The sequence below is a fragment of the Microtus pennsylvanicus genome, chromosome 1, assembly GCF_037038515.1.
Source record: "Microtus pennsylvanicus isolate mMicPen1 chromosome 1, mMicPen1.hap1, whole genome shotgun sequence".
Classification (NCBI taxonomy): domain Eukaryota; kingdom Metazoa; phylum Chordata; class Mammalia; order Rodentia; family Cricetidae; genus Microtus; species Microtus pennsylvanicus.
The window spans coordinates 166,422,627-166,438,076 of record NC_134579.1 but is presented as its reverse complement, the minus strand read 5'-3'; the positions used below and the strand labels follow the sequence as shown (position 1 = coordinate 166,438,076).

The 15,450-nt window shown below is 42.1% G+C and overlaps 1 protein-coding gene across 1 annotated transcript in view; it reads left to right on the top strand.

Moving 5' to 3' along the window:
- The window catches only part of Ak9 (adenylate kinase 9), a 117,814-nt gene that overhangs the window by 54,407 nt on the left and 47,957 nt on the right, over positions 1-15,450 (top strand). The window contains exons 19-23 of the mRNA XM_075944961.1: positions 1,636-1,712; positions 4,579-4,743; positions 7,609-7,698; positions 10,457-10,657; positions 10,969-11,090. Of these exons, the coding sequence (XP_075801076.1) occupies positions 1,636-1,712; positions 4,579-4,743; positions 7,609-7,698; positions 10,457-10,657; positions 10,969-11,090 (655 nt within the window). The remainder of the gene's footprint in view (positions 1-1,635; positions 1,713-4,578; positions 4,744-7,608; positions 7,699-10,456; positions 10,658-10,968; positions 11,091-15,450) is intronic.

Sequence of the window (15,450 nt, the reverse complement as noted above, 5' to 3'; positions counted from 1 at the left end):
CTAGGTTTCCCGACATCCGTCTGCACACAATCCAGCTGAATGACAAGGCCACCTGCCATCTTTGTCTCAAATGCTTCAGAGGTTCTTTCCCAGCCTGGCCAGGCCTGGGTCTTCCCAGCGGCATACTTTATTGATTTTAGAAAAGGAAGTTCTCATAAGCAGCCTTGCTGGGGCCACATGACACAGACGTCAAAACAGAATGTGAAGGAGATGGGTCAAGAAGACTCAGCAGTCTGCCTGGCCTGGGCCATGAACAGGGAGAATCCCAGTAACAACAAGAGGACACAGGAGAACCTTAGCTAGAAATATGGTGGTAGTGTCTCCCAAAGAGAATCATCATTAGCTTTCAGAGAAGGAAACACAGACGCAAAGTCACACCACATAGTTCTTTGGAGGGCGGTGGCTCCAAGAGCTGCTGTGGTCACTGAGCCCGCCTTCTTGCTTTCCTACCGGTGAACACTTGATGTTGTTTTTTTGTTGTTGTTGCTGTTTTCCATGATGCAACCAACTTGTTATATGTTTCGTTGTCTATATGTTATATGTTTTGTATGCCTATTTCTAAATTCCTAGGCACAGGATTTCCAGCCAAGGGTACATATCTCTTTGTTTTTTAATAGACCAGGCCTTGCTCCCCACCTTTTGCCAACTTTCCATTTATCTATTTTCACCACTGTTGGGAAAGTTTAAGTGCCTCGACCTTCATGGAATACAAATTCCCACTGTGTGCTGAAGCTTCCGTACTCAAAGACTTTGTAAATGGCATCACCACTGGAAGGGGAGGTGTAGTTCAGTCCTGCCTAGTAAAACCTGGGTTGGTAAAAGGAAGTCATTAGTGTCTTAAAACTTTACTTTTTAATTATAAGTTTTAATTTATGTATATATATGGGGGGTGAAATGTGCACACGTGAATGCAGATAACCTTGGAGCCTAGAGGAGGCGCTAGATCTCCTGAAGCTGGAGTTACAGGTGGTTGTAAGCTTGCATGTTCATGCCGGGAATAAAGCCCAGGACCTCTATAAGAGGAGCAAGCATTCTTGACCCCCGAGCCATCTCTCCAGGCTCTGATTTCTTCTGACTAAAAGAAATATTATGTTCTCTAATCCATGGAGAAAAAAAAACTAATGCAAATGTTATAAATTAAACTATTGTAATGCTACCATCCAGCAATAATCACTGTCTTTAATTTGATTAATTTTCTAGCTTCCTAGTTCTCATATCTACTGATACAAAGTTAAAATGATATCATACATATAGTTTTATACTCCACTTTTTTTTCACCAGCATTATATTGTGACTATCACCCACTGAGTCTGAGGGAAATGTTATAGACCCCGCCCCTTCCTCTCAACTTACCTCAGGGAATCTTTCACTCATTTTAACAGGTTTCCTAACCGACAGCCATAGTATAAAATAAACATTCCCCACCTTCTTACCAAAACTACCCCAGTACTGACTGAAAACAAACTGGCTTCAGCCTGAGTGAACTGTACACTGTCATAGGACGCAGAATGGAAGATTACCAATGAAGTATTTGCTGCTTGCCACCATGAGAATTTAACCTCCTAGTAATGAGAAGTGTCTGTTTTTTTTTTTAAAAAAAATAAATAAAATAAATTTTGGACGTTCTCATTTCAGAAAAGCCAAAGAAGAGGAAATGAGACTAGAAGAAGAAAAGCAGAGGCTGATAGAAAATGCGGCCAAGAAAGAAAAAGGCAAGCACAGATTGTAACAGCAGTAGCGTGTCATTTAATCTTGTATCGTTACTGCCACTTTCGAGTGGATTTCCAGTGTGTCCCCTGGTCCTGAGAGTACCCCTTCTTCCCCCAGCATCTGTTGCTGCTTGTTTTATTCTTTTCAGTCTTTACTCTTTTGGGGGGCAGCCACATGGAGGCTTATTCTTTCTTATGAATGCCCAGCCTTAGCTTGGCTTGTTTCTTGCCAGCTTTTCTTAAATTATCCTGTCTACCTTTTGCCTCTAGTCTTTTACCTGTCTCTATTTCTGTATATCTTTTCTTCTTATTCTGTGGCTGGCTGTGTGGCTGGCCCCTTCTTTCTCCTTGATCTCTTTTTTATCCTTCTGTTATTCTCTCTGCCTGCCAACCCCACCTGTCCTTTCTCCTGCCTTGCTATTGACCATTCAGCTCTTTGTTAGACCAATCAGGTGTTTTAGGCAGGCAAAGTAACACAGCTTCACAGAGTTAAACAAGTGCAACATAAAAGAATGTAACATCTTTTTGCATCATTAAACAAATATCCCACCGCATAAAAAAATATTGCACATCTTCAAACAATATTCCACATCAAACATGTTCCAAATTCCATAATAAAGTATATTCTCACTGGGATTATGGGTTCACAGGGCAGATTCCTAAACCAAAAGGGGGCACTGCTGAAAGTGCGCCCCTAGAAGGACACACTGCAGAACATGCCTCTGTCGTGGATTGTACACAGGTGCTGGAATCGCTTCTATTGGAAGAATCCTGCAAGGGCTGAGGACACAGCCAAACTCTTGCAATACCCCAGTGTCTTCATACTTAAAACTTCCACTGCTTTTATGGAAGAACTTTCTCTTTTAAGATTGGGGTTCTCAAACTGAGGTCTATGAATTAAGTTCCAGATCTATGAACTTTAAATCTATTTTCAATGACTTTGACTGAGCCTTAGAGTCTCTTGACTACTAACACAGAAAACCACTGTGGTGTTAGCTGTCCTGTCCCTTGGCTTGTCATCAATACAAAAGCAGATATTTGTGCATTGCTCCACAGTTTATATATGTATAAATATATATTTATTTACTGCTGTTGCAGTTGTAGTAGTTATGAAGCTGGATACTATTTCTTCTTTAACATTTCCTATAGCTCCAAAATAATTTTATGTTTTAGCAACTGGTTTTCAATATAACTAGTTTCTTATGTATTTTATTTTATGAGTCTGACAGTTTTATTCTGAAAAGAAGTCCATAAGCTTCATAGGACTGCCAGAGACCATGGGATTAAAAGAGTTATCCATTGTTCCACCTCCAACCACTCCAAAGTGTAGTTCTGTAAAACAATTACTTTACTGCACAGCCGTTTTGTGCGTTGGGACTTTGAGTGGGCCCAACTGAGCACCTTGGCTCTGGTTGTAAACAGGCCATCCTGGAAATGAGTCCTAGCCCCATTTACGTGCTCAGATACTGCAACCCTGGTCAATATCTTCACCAGCTTAGGAACACTAATCCAGGACCTCTCAGCTGAGCCACTGCTAAATTCCTCACTCCCAGAAACTACGGGAATAACAGGTGATGATTTGGAGGGATCTGTTATGAATCAGTAGGTAACAACACATGATCAATAATGAAATTACAAATAGTTCAAAGATCTCAAAATGCCTTTTAACCCATTCCTGACCTGTATGGTGCACAGCTGCCCCACTGGGTTCTTCTATTTATGTGTTTCTTTTATAATGTACCTACTATAGATAAATGTAACATAAATAAGTATACATTTTAGAAGCATATGATTTTTAAGTTGAAAGAAAACTCAAGTTCCTTCACTGGCCACATCATTTCATCCCAAGTTATACTAGGAGCCCAAACAACCTCTGCTGTGCAATTCCATGAAATCTTAACCCTAACACAAGGACACTCATCATGTTCCCAGCTGTGTTCTTGGAAGCCTCGTGTGCTGCTGTCCTGTTTCAAACCTTGATTTAGATCAAATCCAGGTGCCAGAGACTCTCCGTCAGAACGTGACCCTTGGGAGAAAGCAGGGGGGAAGAAAGGCCCGTGAGAACTCAGAGAATTGATCTCACTAACCCGGCCATATCAGCCTTTCACAGGAAGGGCCTTGTCTCCGTCTTCCTACACATACTGTGTCAACTCCATCACTACATGAGAGAGATAGGGAAGATGGGCTCCCTGGCAGCACTGCCGTGGCCCTTCTAAAGAACGTCCATGCCCCCAAGCTCATCCACAAACACAACGAGTTCGGAGTCATGCTTTCTATATTGACAGTTGAAACATAGGTGAATATACTATATTATTACAATGAGTTATAGTCAATCTATTATTACATCTGTGCTACCTGTGTATCTAGGGAGTCTAGTCTGGGGCTGCCTATGGGAAACTTAATAAAAGCCACATAAACTACCTTTAAATTTTCTAGCAGCTACATATTTTAAGTTTTTCATAGTAATTATTTGGAAGCCATAATCTATTTTGTCTTTGCATATATCTCAATTTAGACTAGCTTCAAGTGCTCAGTAGCCACACACAGTGGCTGCCAGAGTAGGTAGAATGGGCCTTACTCTTTCCTTGTTAGACGGATATTGGGCTTTTTCTAGTCTCTTACTGTTAGAGTATGTGGAATGGCTATACATTCTTCTTCTTTTAAATGAGCCCTTCCTCTGGTTCTCCAGTAGCACCCTGATAGAGTGGCTGTCAGTTTTCACCACGCCATATTAGTCGATAGGATAAAGTGGTGACTCATGTATCTCCATCACTAACCAGAGGCAGGGCGGGCACCACGCTCTTATTTTCTCCTCTAGCATCTGTTGGCTTTAACTGAATAACAATTTACTCCGTGTTATTCTCTGTAGATGTTGAAGAGCCTGATAATGAAGCTGAGGAGGAGGTTGATGGGGAAGATTCTGAAGCCCATGAAGAGCCTGAGGCACCTGAGATGCAAGAGGAAACCCGAGGGTCGCTGTTACCTGAGGAGTCTGAAGCTGAGGTCCCGGAAGCTGAGCATGAGCCTGAATCAGGTTACACTTGACTGACGGCTCTGTGTGTGTGTGTGTGTGTGTGTGTGTGCCTACGCGCGCATACATGTGTGTATACACATGCGTGAGCGAGTATGCGTGGGTGTATGAGTGTATGCAAGTGTGAGTGTGTACATGAGTGTGCATCTGCACACTCTGGCTTGTGGCGGTCAGAGGTCAACTTTCTGGAGCTCAGTCTGTGAACAACAGTCCCGTGAGGAACTGAACTTTCTGCTGTCTAAAGATTGGCCCAGACGATCTGGCTCTGAACATTAAGAGTTTTCTACAGTCACTGTAGCTCTCATCAGCTAATCAATCACACCATAGGGGCAGTTCTTCCCAGGACTTCTCTGATGCCCGCTCTGCTCTTTATGTGATAACCACTGAACTAAACGTGTTCTGTCCGTCAGCTCTGCTTCAGACACCTCTGCGCTCTACTCTTCTGCATATATTCATGCACATATACACATGAATCCATATCTGTCTTATATTCCATCCTGCGACTGAGATTCTGGCAGCCTTGGTGCCGTCTTTCTGCCTGAGCTCTCACGAGTGTGACTGTGTATGTTTAGTCTCTGTTCTATTGCCGTGAAAAGACACGGCGACCAAGGCAATACTTACAAATATTTATTTTAACCTCAAGTATGTGCCACAAACCTCAAATTACTGTTTTTATTTTGTGCTGAAGATTCGATTTCTGTCCTTTGGGTTCTAGACTCCCAATCTTACATACAGTCAAGAATTAAAAGCACACGGGACGGGTTAACTTTAGAACAGGAATGGAGGAGAGTAGAGTTTACAAGAATTTTTATCTTTTCTTTGGATAATATTTTTATCTATTATATATTAAGACCTTTTTGCTGCTGCACTGCAGAGCCAGCTGTGAGATACTCTTGAAGACTGAATTACTCTCTAGTCTGAGAGATGTTTATTTATTCAACTCAAAGCCCTACCCAAACTGGGGAGGGAGGGACAAGAGAGAACCTTTGTCTTCTCCCCTCTCTCTCACCTTCTCCTGCAGGCTTCTGTCTCTTAAAGCAGCTCCCTTTCACTATCACGTTGTCCACTACAAATGCCTGTCCCTGGGCTGGCAGTGAGCTCTGAAGCCTTCTTCACAACTTGATTTAAACTTTTGCACTCTCTGATTTTTCTAGAGGTTTTTAGGACTTTTGTGATCTTAAACCTGTCCAAACTCCACTTCCTAAATTTTAAGGACTTTAATAAAAATTTTACATTGAAAGTGCTGGCGCCAAAGAGATGAGTCAGCAGTTAAGAGCCCTTGCTGCTCCCACAGAGGATCCGGATTCAGTTCCTAACACCTACACTGCAGCTCGCAACTTCCCATAATTCCAGTTCCAGGGGATTCAACACCCTCTTCTAGCCTCCAGTTCAATCACAGATATGTAGACAAAATACTAACATGCATGAAAATATTAAATAATCCTTTTAAAAGAAAAAGGTTTAAGTTGAAGGCATCATTTGTAGTCACCCAAAGAACTTCCCGCATCTTGTCAACATCTGGGCTTTAATGCCTGACTCTGTCTGCTGATCTGTTTCCTGGATGTTTTTCCCCTTCACCCTTTGTTGTCCTGTGAAGTTAGTGAAAGAAATGATGCATTTCCCCAACCCCATGCTATAGATGAATTTCAAGTCTTATTGCAATTGTTCTGGCTTTTAAAAACACAGAAACCTCTCAAGTCCAAAGATTTAATAGGCATCTCAAAACCCTCCAAGTTTATTCTCTCACGGTCTCAGTGGTCTTCTACTGGTCATGATTTATAGTGTTTCATTCAATGAGCAATTTATAATTACACATGTTACCCACAAAACTCTTGGGTTTATCCCTTTTCTACTTTCTGTTCTAATATAAGCTTAAATGCTATAGATCCTATTGAAAGCGTACTAAAGTATTAACTCAGAAGATAGTATTATATGATTATGTATGTATATATGTGTGATATACATTCATATGTATATATAATCTTCATAAAATGTGTATCTTAGAATTGGGAGCAGACTTGGGGATTTTGGGGTGAAAGATACGTAAGTCGTCTGCATGTCTAAAGCATCTGGGCTGGATATGTGTGTGAAAGGTGTCTTGTATCATGGAGCTTCACAGCCTGTCCCTTTGAAGGTGAAATCGCTGGGACTCTCTTCAGGTCCCCCCCCCACACACTCCTGCACTGCCGTCCTAACCACTTGATACTCTCAGTGCATCCTCAGGGATAGTTTAGTGAGAAATTAATGAACGGCCAGACATTAGATCTGATGCCGCAATAATGGGGTTTTAAAAACACTTAGCAGTCACCAGGATGGTGTGTGCCATGTGTTCACTGTTATTCTAGAGGTCTTGGCAGGGAGGCTGTGCATGCATGTGGTACAGGTGCATAGTGCGTTGGCGCACCTGTACCTGAGCATGAGAGGGGAGGGAGGACTTTGGGTGTCTCCTTCCATCACGCTCTTCCTCACTGCCTCCAGTCATGGTCTGTCGGTGAGCCGTATGTTCACCATTTGGCCAGATTGTCTGTCCCATGAGCTCTCAGAGCTTGTCCAGCTCAGCTCCTCAGTGCTAGGGTTACAAACACACACAGTCATGCTTGGGTTTAGATCTGAGCACTAGGGATTCAAGCCCAGGCCCTTGTGCCACAAAGCAAGCATCTTTCCAGCGGAGAAGGCCGCTCCAGCCCTTGGATGTCCTTTCGTATATTTAAGGTTTCATTTTCTGCCTTGTACTCTATTTTTCAACCATCCTTTTTAAAAAAAAATCTATGTTTTCAATTAGACATACCATCTGTAATCTTTGGGCCAACACTTTGATACAGAGTAACATTTTAAAATTCAAGCACTCACTTAGATTTCTTTCTTAAGTCCCTGAGCCTCCTGAGGAAACTGCTGTTGAAGCCGAAATTCCAAAGGAACCCAAAGAGGTCCTGGAGCCTGAAGAAGCAACTGAAGCAGGTTAGTCTAGAAAATATAAATTCCCATTTGTAGAAGTGTTTTCTAACGGATCAAACTCTAAGTCAGGCCACAGTCTCTGCTTACGTCTTGCTACTCTGTATGTCAGCTGTCTTAGGGTTTCGACTGTGACTAGGGCAAGTCTTATAACGGAAAGCATTTAACTGGGGTGACTTACAGTTCCAGAGGTCTATCCCATTGTTATCATCGTGGCCCATGACAGCATGCAGGCAGACATGGTGCCAGAGAAGGCTGAGAGTCCTCCATCTTGAAGGCAACAGGAAGTGAACTGTCTATCACACTGAGTGTAGCTTGAGCAAAGGAGACCTCAAAGTCCACCCCACAGTGACACACTTCATCCTTTAAGGCCACATACTCCAACAAAGCCACACCGCCTCATAGTGCCTCTCCCTCTGGGGGCCATTATTTTTCATGCTACTACACTCTACTCCCTGGTCCCCAAAGGCTGGTAGCCACGTCATAATGCAAAAATGCATTCAGTCCAGTTTCAAAAGTCTTCATAGTCTATAACAGTCTCAAACGTATTTAAAAGTCTGAAGTTCAAAGTCTCTTCTGAGATTCAAGTAATCTCTTAACTGTAATCCCCTATAAAATGAAAATCAAAAACCAAATCACATACTTCCAACATATAATGTCACAGGATATACATTACTGCTCCAAAATGTGGAGAAGCAATCAGAGCGAGGACATGCTGGACCAAAGCAAGACTGAAAACCAGCTGGGCAAACTCCAAAGTCTGCATCTCCATGTCAGATATCAAAACGCTCTTCAGGCCGGGCGGTGGTGGTGCACGCCTTTAATCCCAACACTCAGGAGGCAGAGGCAGGCGGATCTCTGTGAGTTTGAGGCCAGCCTGGTCTACAAGAACTAGTTCCAGGACAGGCACCAAAAACTACAGAGAAACCCTGTCTCAAAAAAATTAAAAAAAAAATGCTCTTCAGATCTGCAGCTCTGTTCGGCTTTGTTGACTGCAACACGCTTCTTTCTCTCAGGCTGCTTCCATACCTCGCTAGCACCTCTCCTTGTCAGTATCCCACGGCTCTCCAAGGCAAACCAGGCTTCACCGGCACAGCTTCACCCAATGGCCTCGCTGGGACTCAATCCAGGGACACCCCTGACACATGCCTGGTCCCAGAGGCTCTCCTTGGTGTCAGAGAAAGATTCCATAATCACGTTCTTACATCCTTGACTCTAAAGCCAGAACCATGTGGCCTAAGATGCCAAGCACTGCTTCTTGTTGGGACAGGAACGTGTCCCCTTGTTCAATTACATCTTCACCAGCTTTCTGTTTGCCATGATTTCCTTCGCTGCCTAAGCTTGGCTGTCCTGGAACTTGCTCTGTAGCACAGATTGGCCTCAAACTCAAGAGATCTGCCAACCTCTGCCTCCAAAGTGCTGGGATTAAAGGTGTGCTCACCACAGCCAGCTCTGAGTTTTTATTTAATCCCTTTTCACAAACTGGAAACCTAGCTGGGTGGGACCTTGCCCTCAGGCCATCACTCCCTGTTTTCCATTTCTTAATCTGTTTATCTCCTTAAATGTAAGATTTAGCTTCATTCAACTTCTGGGTGCTTCTTTTCTCCTCAAATTTTACTATTTTGTGTTTTTCCTTGCTCAGTTAGTTCCTTTTCATTATAACTCTTTACTAGAGTTAACATTAGTAACCATACGGCAGAGTCAATACTAGCTGTTTTGAGATTCCCTCTATCAACAGAATTAATCCAAATCTCTTCACTTTAACCTCAGGCAGACTCTTCTGACAAGGACAAAAAGCAGATGCATTCTTCACCAAAGAATCCCAAGAACAATCTCTAGGGCACAAATTAATATTCTTCTCTGAAAGTGCTGGAGCCAGGCCCCCACAGTTCAAACCACACTCAGCACCACTGTCTCCCTGTGCTGTCTCCCTACTATTGGCCCATTAAGTGGCACTTACTGCATTTCCTCTGCTTTCATAACCCAAGCTCCCAAAGTCCAAATTCCTCCAAACGAGAGCATGGCCAGGCCTATCACAGCGATACCCCAGGCCCTGTACCAACTTCCGTCTTAGTTAGCATTTCTATTGCTGTGAAGAGATCCATCACCAGGCAACTCTTATAAAGGAAGACATTTAATTGGGGTGGCTTACAGTTTCAGAGTTTTGGTCCATTATCACCACGGCTGGTGGCACGACAACATGCAGGCAGACATGGTGCTGGAGGAGGAGCTAAGAGTCCTACCTCTTGATCTGCAGTCAACAGGAAGTAAACTGTCTACCACACTGAGCCTAGCTTTAGCAAAAGAAACCTCAAAGACAACCCCCTCAATGACACACTCTGCCTATAAGGCCACACCCACTTCAGCAAAGCCACACCTCCTAATAATGCCATTCACTATAAGGGCAATTTTTCTTTCAGTAAATAAATATGAATTATATTTATTTATGTCAATCCACTAAAAGTATAATTATTCAGTTCATAATGTTCTTTCATCTAGTTTTATGCTTTGTATGAACAGCTCAAGTTTCCATATGAAACTCACTCATCGCCCACATAATTTGAATCCTATTAATAGGTAATTACTCATCTAAGAGCATATAAAATAATGTTAGAATGTGCATTTATAAATTTATAATAATGTTCAGAATGCTACGTTTCTTCTTTGAATGTTTAAAACACATAATAAAGTATAGATTCTTTTGTAGTCTGATGGAGATAGGCTTCTCAAAGCCTCTTTTTCTCTTTGAACTTCTGTTCTAAAGTTATGCTGCCGGAGTTCCCAGAGGACGCTTACCCCAGTGTTCCTGAGATGGAGCCACTGAAGGAAGAGCTGAATAATTACCTCATCATGTGGAAAAATATGGAGCAGATCATTACCGACAATTTGATTCAAATATTAACATTGGATATTTCCAACAAAACACCAAAGGAACTGCTTCAAAAAGTAGTTGAGATGATGGAAAGTAAGGATTAAAGCACAGTGTTTATGGTGAAGGGCAGACACTGAAAACATTCTAGGCTCTGAGAGCATTCAGAATATCTGGAGATAACATATAAGACATTCTAAAAGTATCGTAAATAATGCAGACTCTGGCCAGTCAGAGCGGGTATGGGGGCACACTGTCACCAGTCATGATGTGTGGTTCTCACAGAGAACTTGCACACACATCAAAACTGTCTGTCAATAATAATAATAATTAATTTTTCTAACTTTTGATGGTTATAATACACTGATAACTTGTTCTAAAATCTCTTTCCTTTTTAAAAACTACAGAGCCTTTTCAGTATACTGCATGGGAACTGACTGCTGAGGATTACGATGAAGAAGCAGAAGACTACCAGGCAGAGACCGAAGTCGATGAGGAGCAGGAGGAAGAGGAGGAGGAAGAAGAGGAGGTAGGGCTGCTTCTGCACTGCTCAGTCTCAGGGGCCATTCCTGAGAAATGTGTGTGTCTGGAGTAGTAACTGACACTTCGGGATCTCCCTGCCAGGTGAACACACAGGCATCTCCAATTTTTTTTTTACTCTCTGTATATTTTAAATTTTCAGAACTAGAGCCTTATGCATGCCGGGCAAGTGCTCAACCACTGAGCTGCATCCTCACCCCATCTTCAACTTTAATTCTCCCTTGCCCCAGCTTCACTTGACTCTCGAAAATGCCAGGGCTACTTAATGTGAAGAAAGGGCACCCATGAAAACATAAGGAGGAAATCCTTTTACTTTTTTATGCAGAAAAAAAACTATGCAAGTATTAAGAATAGAAGTATTTTATGAAGTTCATATAAATAGGTGTGTGAAAGCCACCTTTGGAGTGTCTGGAGGGCTGTCCACATGACAATAATTACAATGCTCAACAGGATCCACCCAGATTCAAACACCAATCTACATCATTGGCACCAGAATGGTAATAACCATTCTCATTGATAATTCCCAGACTAGGTATATATCAACAATAAAACAGGAAATTGTCCTTTCAATATGAGTTTTCACAAATAAAAATATAATTTACTAAGTTAAATAAGTTAAACAAATCTGCAATTGTAGTTAACTTATTATTGCCTAATTTCAACCCAAAGATATAGGAGTGTGTGGCTATAGCAGCAAATGATTTGTGGTGGTTTCTGTCAACACCTTCCAGTGCTTTATCACCAAGGAACTGATGTTCGCGTGGCTTAAAGACGTGGGATTTCCCTGCTCATACTCAGTCTCTCTTCATCTAACTTTCTCTGTAGTGTTCTACTGTGTGCTCTTCTGTGCTCCCTCTGGGCTGCAATGGAGTAGCCCTTCCTGTAGTGATGCTTCATTTGTATTTTAATAAATAAAATTTGACTGAGGATCAGAAAAGTAAGGCAGCTACACTGGAGATTTTTTAATATAAACTCTGATTCTTGATTGCAGATGGAGTGGCAGGCTGCGTCCCGCCACCGGCTAGTTTTACCCAAAATAATTACACGGAAACTGTATTCTTTTAAACACTGCTTGGCCCATTAGCTCTAGCCTCTTACTGGCTAACTCTCACATCTTGATTAACCCATTTCTATTAATGAGTGTAGTACCATGAGGTGGTGGCTTACCGGGAAGGATCTTAACCTGAGTCCATCTTGGAGAGGAGAGCTATAGCATCTGCCTGAATCTGCTTCTTTCTCCCAGCATTCTGTTCTGTCTATTCCACCTATCTAAGCTGCTGTCCTAGCAAAAGCCAAAGCAGTTTCTTTATTAACCAATGAAAGTAACACATAGACAAATGACCCTCCTCCATCACCTAGAGGCAGGATCGCTGTTTCAGACTGAGGTCAAAATAAGAGCCAGAGGCTGGCTGTTTTGCTTTTCTGCTCTTCCGGTTGAACCCCAATATCTGTCTCTGAGTTTTTATTAATCATGCTTCACCTTCCCTGTGTCTCTGCTGGCAATCCTCAAGCTGTCTATAATATTGAGAATTTGTATTTTTATGTTTGGTACCCTTTAATGTTCCAGTGTAAAATCTCACCAGACACAGAGCACTCGGTAAGGTGAGAGACGGATCTGGCTTCAGAGATGGGAAATGATTAGACCTAAAAGAAATGTGCTTAGCTCCAACTACCATAACAACAACAGCCAAATACACGAAACTGCTTCCAGTCAACTCAGCTATGTCCAAGAACAAACTCAAAAGTATTGGTGGTATAACAACATAAAGTTTGGCATCCACCCAGGGATTGTCAGAGGATTCATGATGAAAAGAAAAAAAATCTCCAATTCAAACTACTCTAGAACTGACAAATACATCAGTATTGGCTGATAAGTGTTGTGCCCGAGTCCAAGGACCCCCAAGAAGACCACCATGGAGCCACCCTTCCAAATGCAAAAGCAAGGTTTTGTTTATTAAGTACAGGCTAGCACGGATCCTCTGCCACCAGTCTGACACAGCAGACGGAGGGAGAAGGACCCCATTTACTATTGTAAGGGGTTTATAAAGACAAAAACCACAAAGTGGTTATAAGGTTACAGTTTCAAAATACAAAAATGTTTATCCTATATCACAATTGACTAAAGGTTAGGTAAGACTTAGCTGCTGTTTTCTGATAGGCTGTCATTGTCTAGAGGGGTTGTTCACCCATAGTGACTGTCCCCTGGTCACATCCTTGGGACATCTGCTGACCCTGTGCTAATCAGGTACCTACAAGGACGTTTGAAGCAAGCAGATGTAAGCAGAAGGTATTTGAGTCCTCTGGTGGGTCACTTTGACCAGGGCAGGCACAGTTCTTGGGAAAGTTTATGACTTTGCTGGACTGTATTCAGCCCTCTAGTTAGGTCCTATCTAAAATGGAGTTCTTTCTCTAAATGGAGTTTGTTTTGCTCCTTCAATGAGGACTTTGAAATGGCTGTTCTTGCTGGGCCCTATAAATTCAAAGCAGGAAGTAGAGCTAACGCGGATGTGATGGGGAATGTGAGCTGTGTGGTGGGAAACGTAGAAAATATGACGTAAAATACACATTGACTAGAGCAATGATAGTCTCGACTCTTCAGAAAAGGCAGTTAAAGAAACAGAAACAATCTGAGACAAAAGAGGAGAATCGAGAATAACAAAGAGAATGTGGACCTGTGGGAAGCTCCAAGCAGCCTGCTGTCCAAATAATTGGAATCCACAAAAATATATAAAATGATATTTGAAGACATAATAGCTGTACTTTTTCAATATTTGAGACAGTTTACAAACTCTCAAATCTAAAAAGGTCAGTGAATCCCATACAAGACAGATGAAGAAAACAGTTCCAAGCATGTCATATTCAAGTTGCTTGGCTGCTAAGAACATCATACAAGAGGCAGGAGAAGGCAGGCATGCCACATCCACAAGAACAATGGTCAGGATGGCAGCGAGTTTCTCAGGGAAACCAGGACAAGTCAAAGGAGGGTAAGGCCACAGCCTGTGAGTGCTGAGGAGGGAGAACCAGAATTGTGTGCCTAGTAGCACCTTACCTTTAGAAATGAAGGCAAGTTAGAGTTTTTCAGACATACAGAAGCTGAAAGAGAGACGTGAAACAGATAAAATCCCCGGTAAACTCTGCCAAATGGTTAAGGTAGAAAAAAGAGTGACTCTCCATGAACTCTTGCTGAAAACTGAAGAGGAGGGGAAGTTTCCAGCTCAGCCTATGAGATCTGTGTCGTTCTTATACCCCAAACCAAAACTAACAAGAGAAAGAGAACAATGAGCAGTTGACCTCTCCTGAGCACTGATACATAAACTCTTAATAAGATTTTTACAAAATTTCACACATGTATCAAAATAACAATACATTGTATCCAAGAAGGGTTTGTCCCAGAAAATCTTGGTTTAACATTTGGACAACACTCAATAGAATTTATTGTACTGACAGGTTGGAGATAAAGTCTAAGTGACTACCTCAGCTGATATAGGAGTAGTATTTGGCAAAAATCCATTGTCTGTTGCTGATTTTAGAAAATAAAGGGTGTATACTTATAAATAGCTTTTGAAACGTAGTACAGAGGGGCACACAAGCCCATAGCTGGGAGTGATTGATAGAAGATGGCTACTATGGGAGGGAGAGTCAGTTTTCTTTAAAGATGTGGTTCCTAGTAGGTTGACCATGTTCCATGGTATATACACTCAAGTATATATGGGCAATGCTAACTGTAATTAGTGGTTCATCAAGTTTAAAAATTTAAAAATGTCATCAAGTTGGGAGAGGGACTGGTCCAGTTGGAAGGGAAGAATGGGGAAACAAGATTATTGAAATACATTGTATGCATATATAAAATTCTCAAAGAATAACTTTTAATTATTCTATATAAAGAGCAAAAGAAATTTTCTCAGCTTGATAAAAGACATCCACACAAAAACATCTATAAGTAACAGCTAGCATTCTTTAGAAAGCTAAATACTTCGACCAATCCCCGCGGGCTCCTGCCTCTGTATTTCCTCTCGGTCTTTGTTGTTTTTGGTCTGTCACCTTGCCTGGCGTAAATCCACATGACCCTCCCTGAATCCCAGAAGTGGTTTCACAGTTCTTCAAAAACATGAAACGCTTTGGGTGTGTCAGGAACACCGTTCCTTACCAGCCAGCTCCCTGAACACCCTCCACTTGCTTAGACAGCCACGTTCCCCAGAGGTTGGCTGTGAATGAGCGAGGTGCTGCTCTAGGAGTTTAAAAGGTGACCTAAAACTACGTGAAGCAACAGCTGCACACTTTCAATACCATGCCCACCAGAGAACAGAACTATAGAACACACGCACATACACACACATACTATGAGTGTG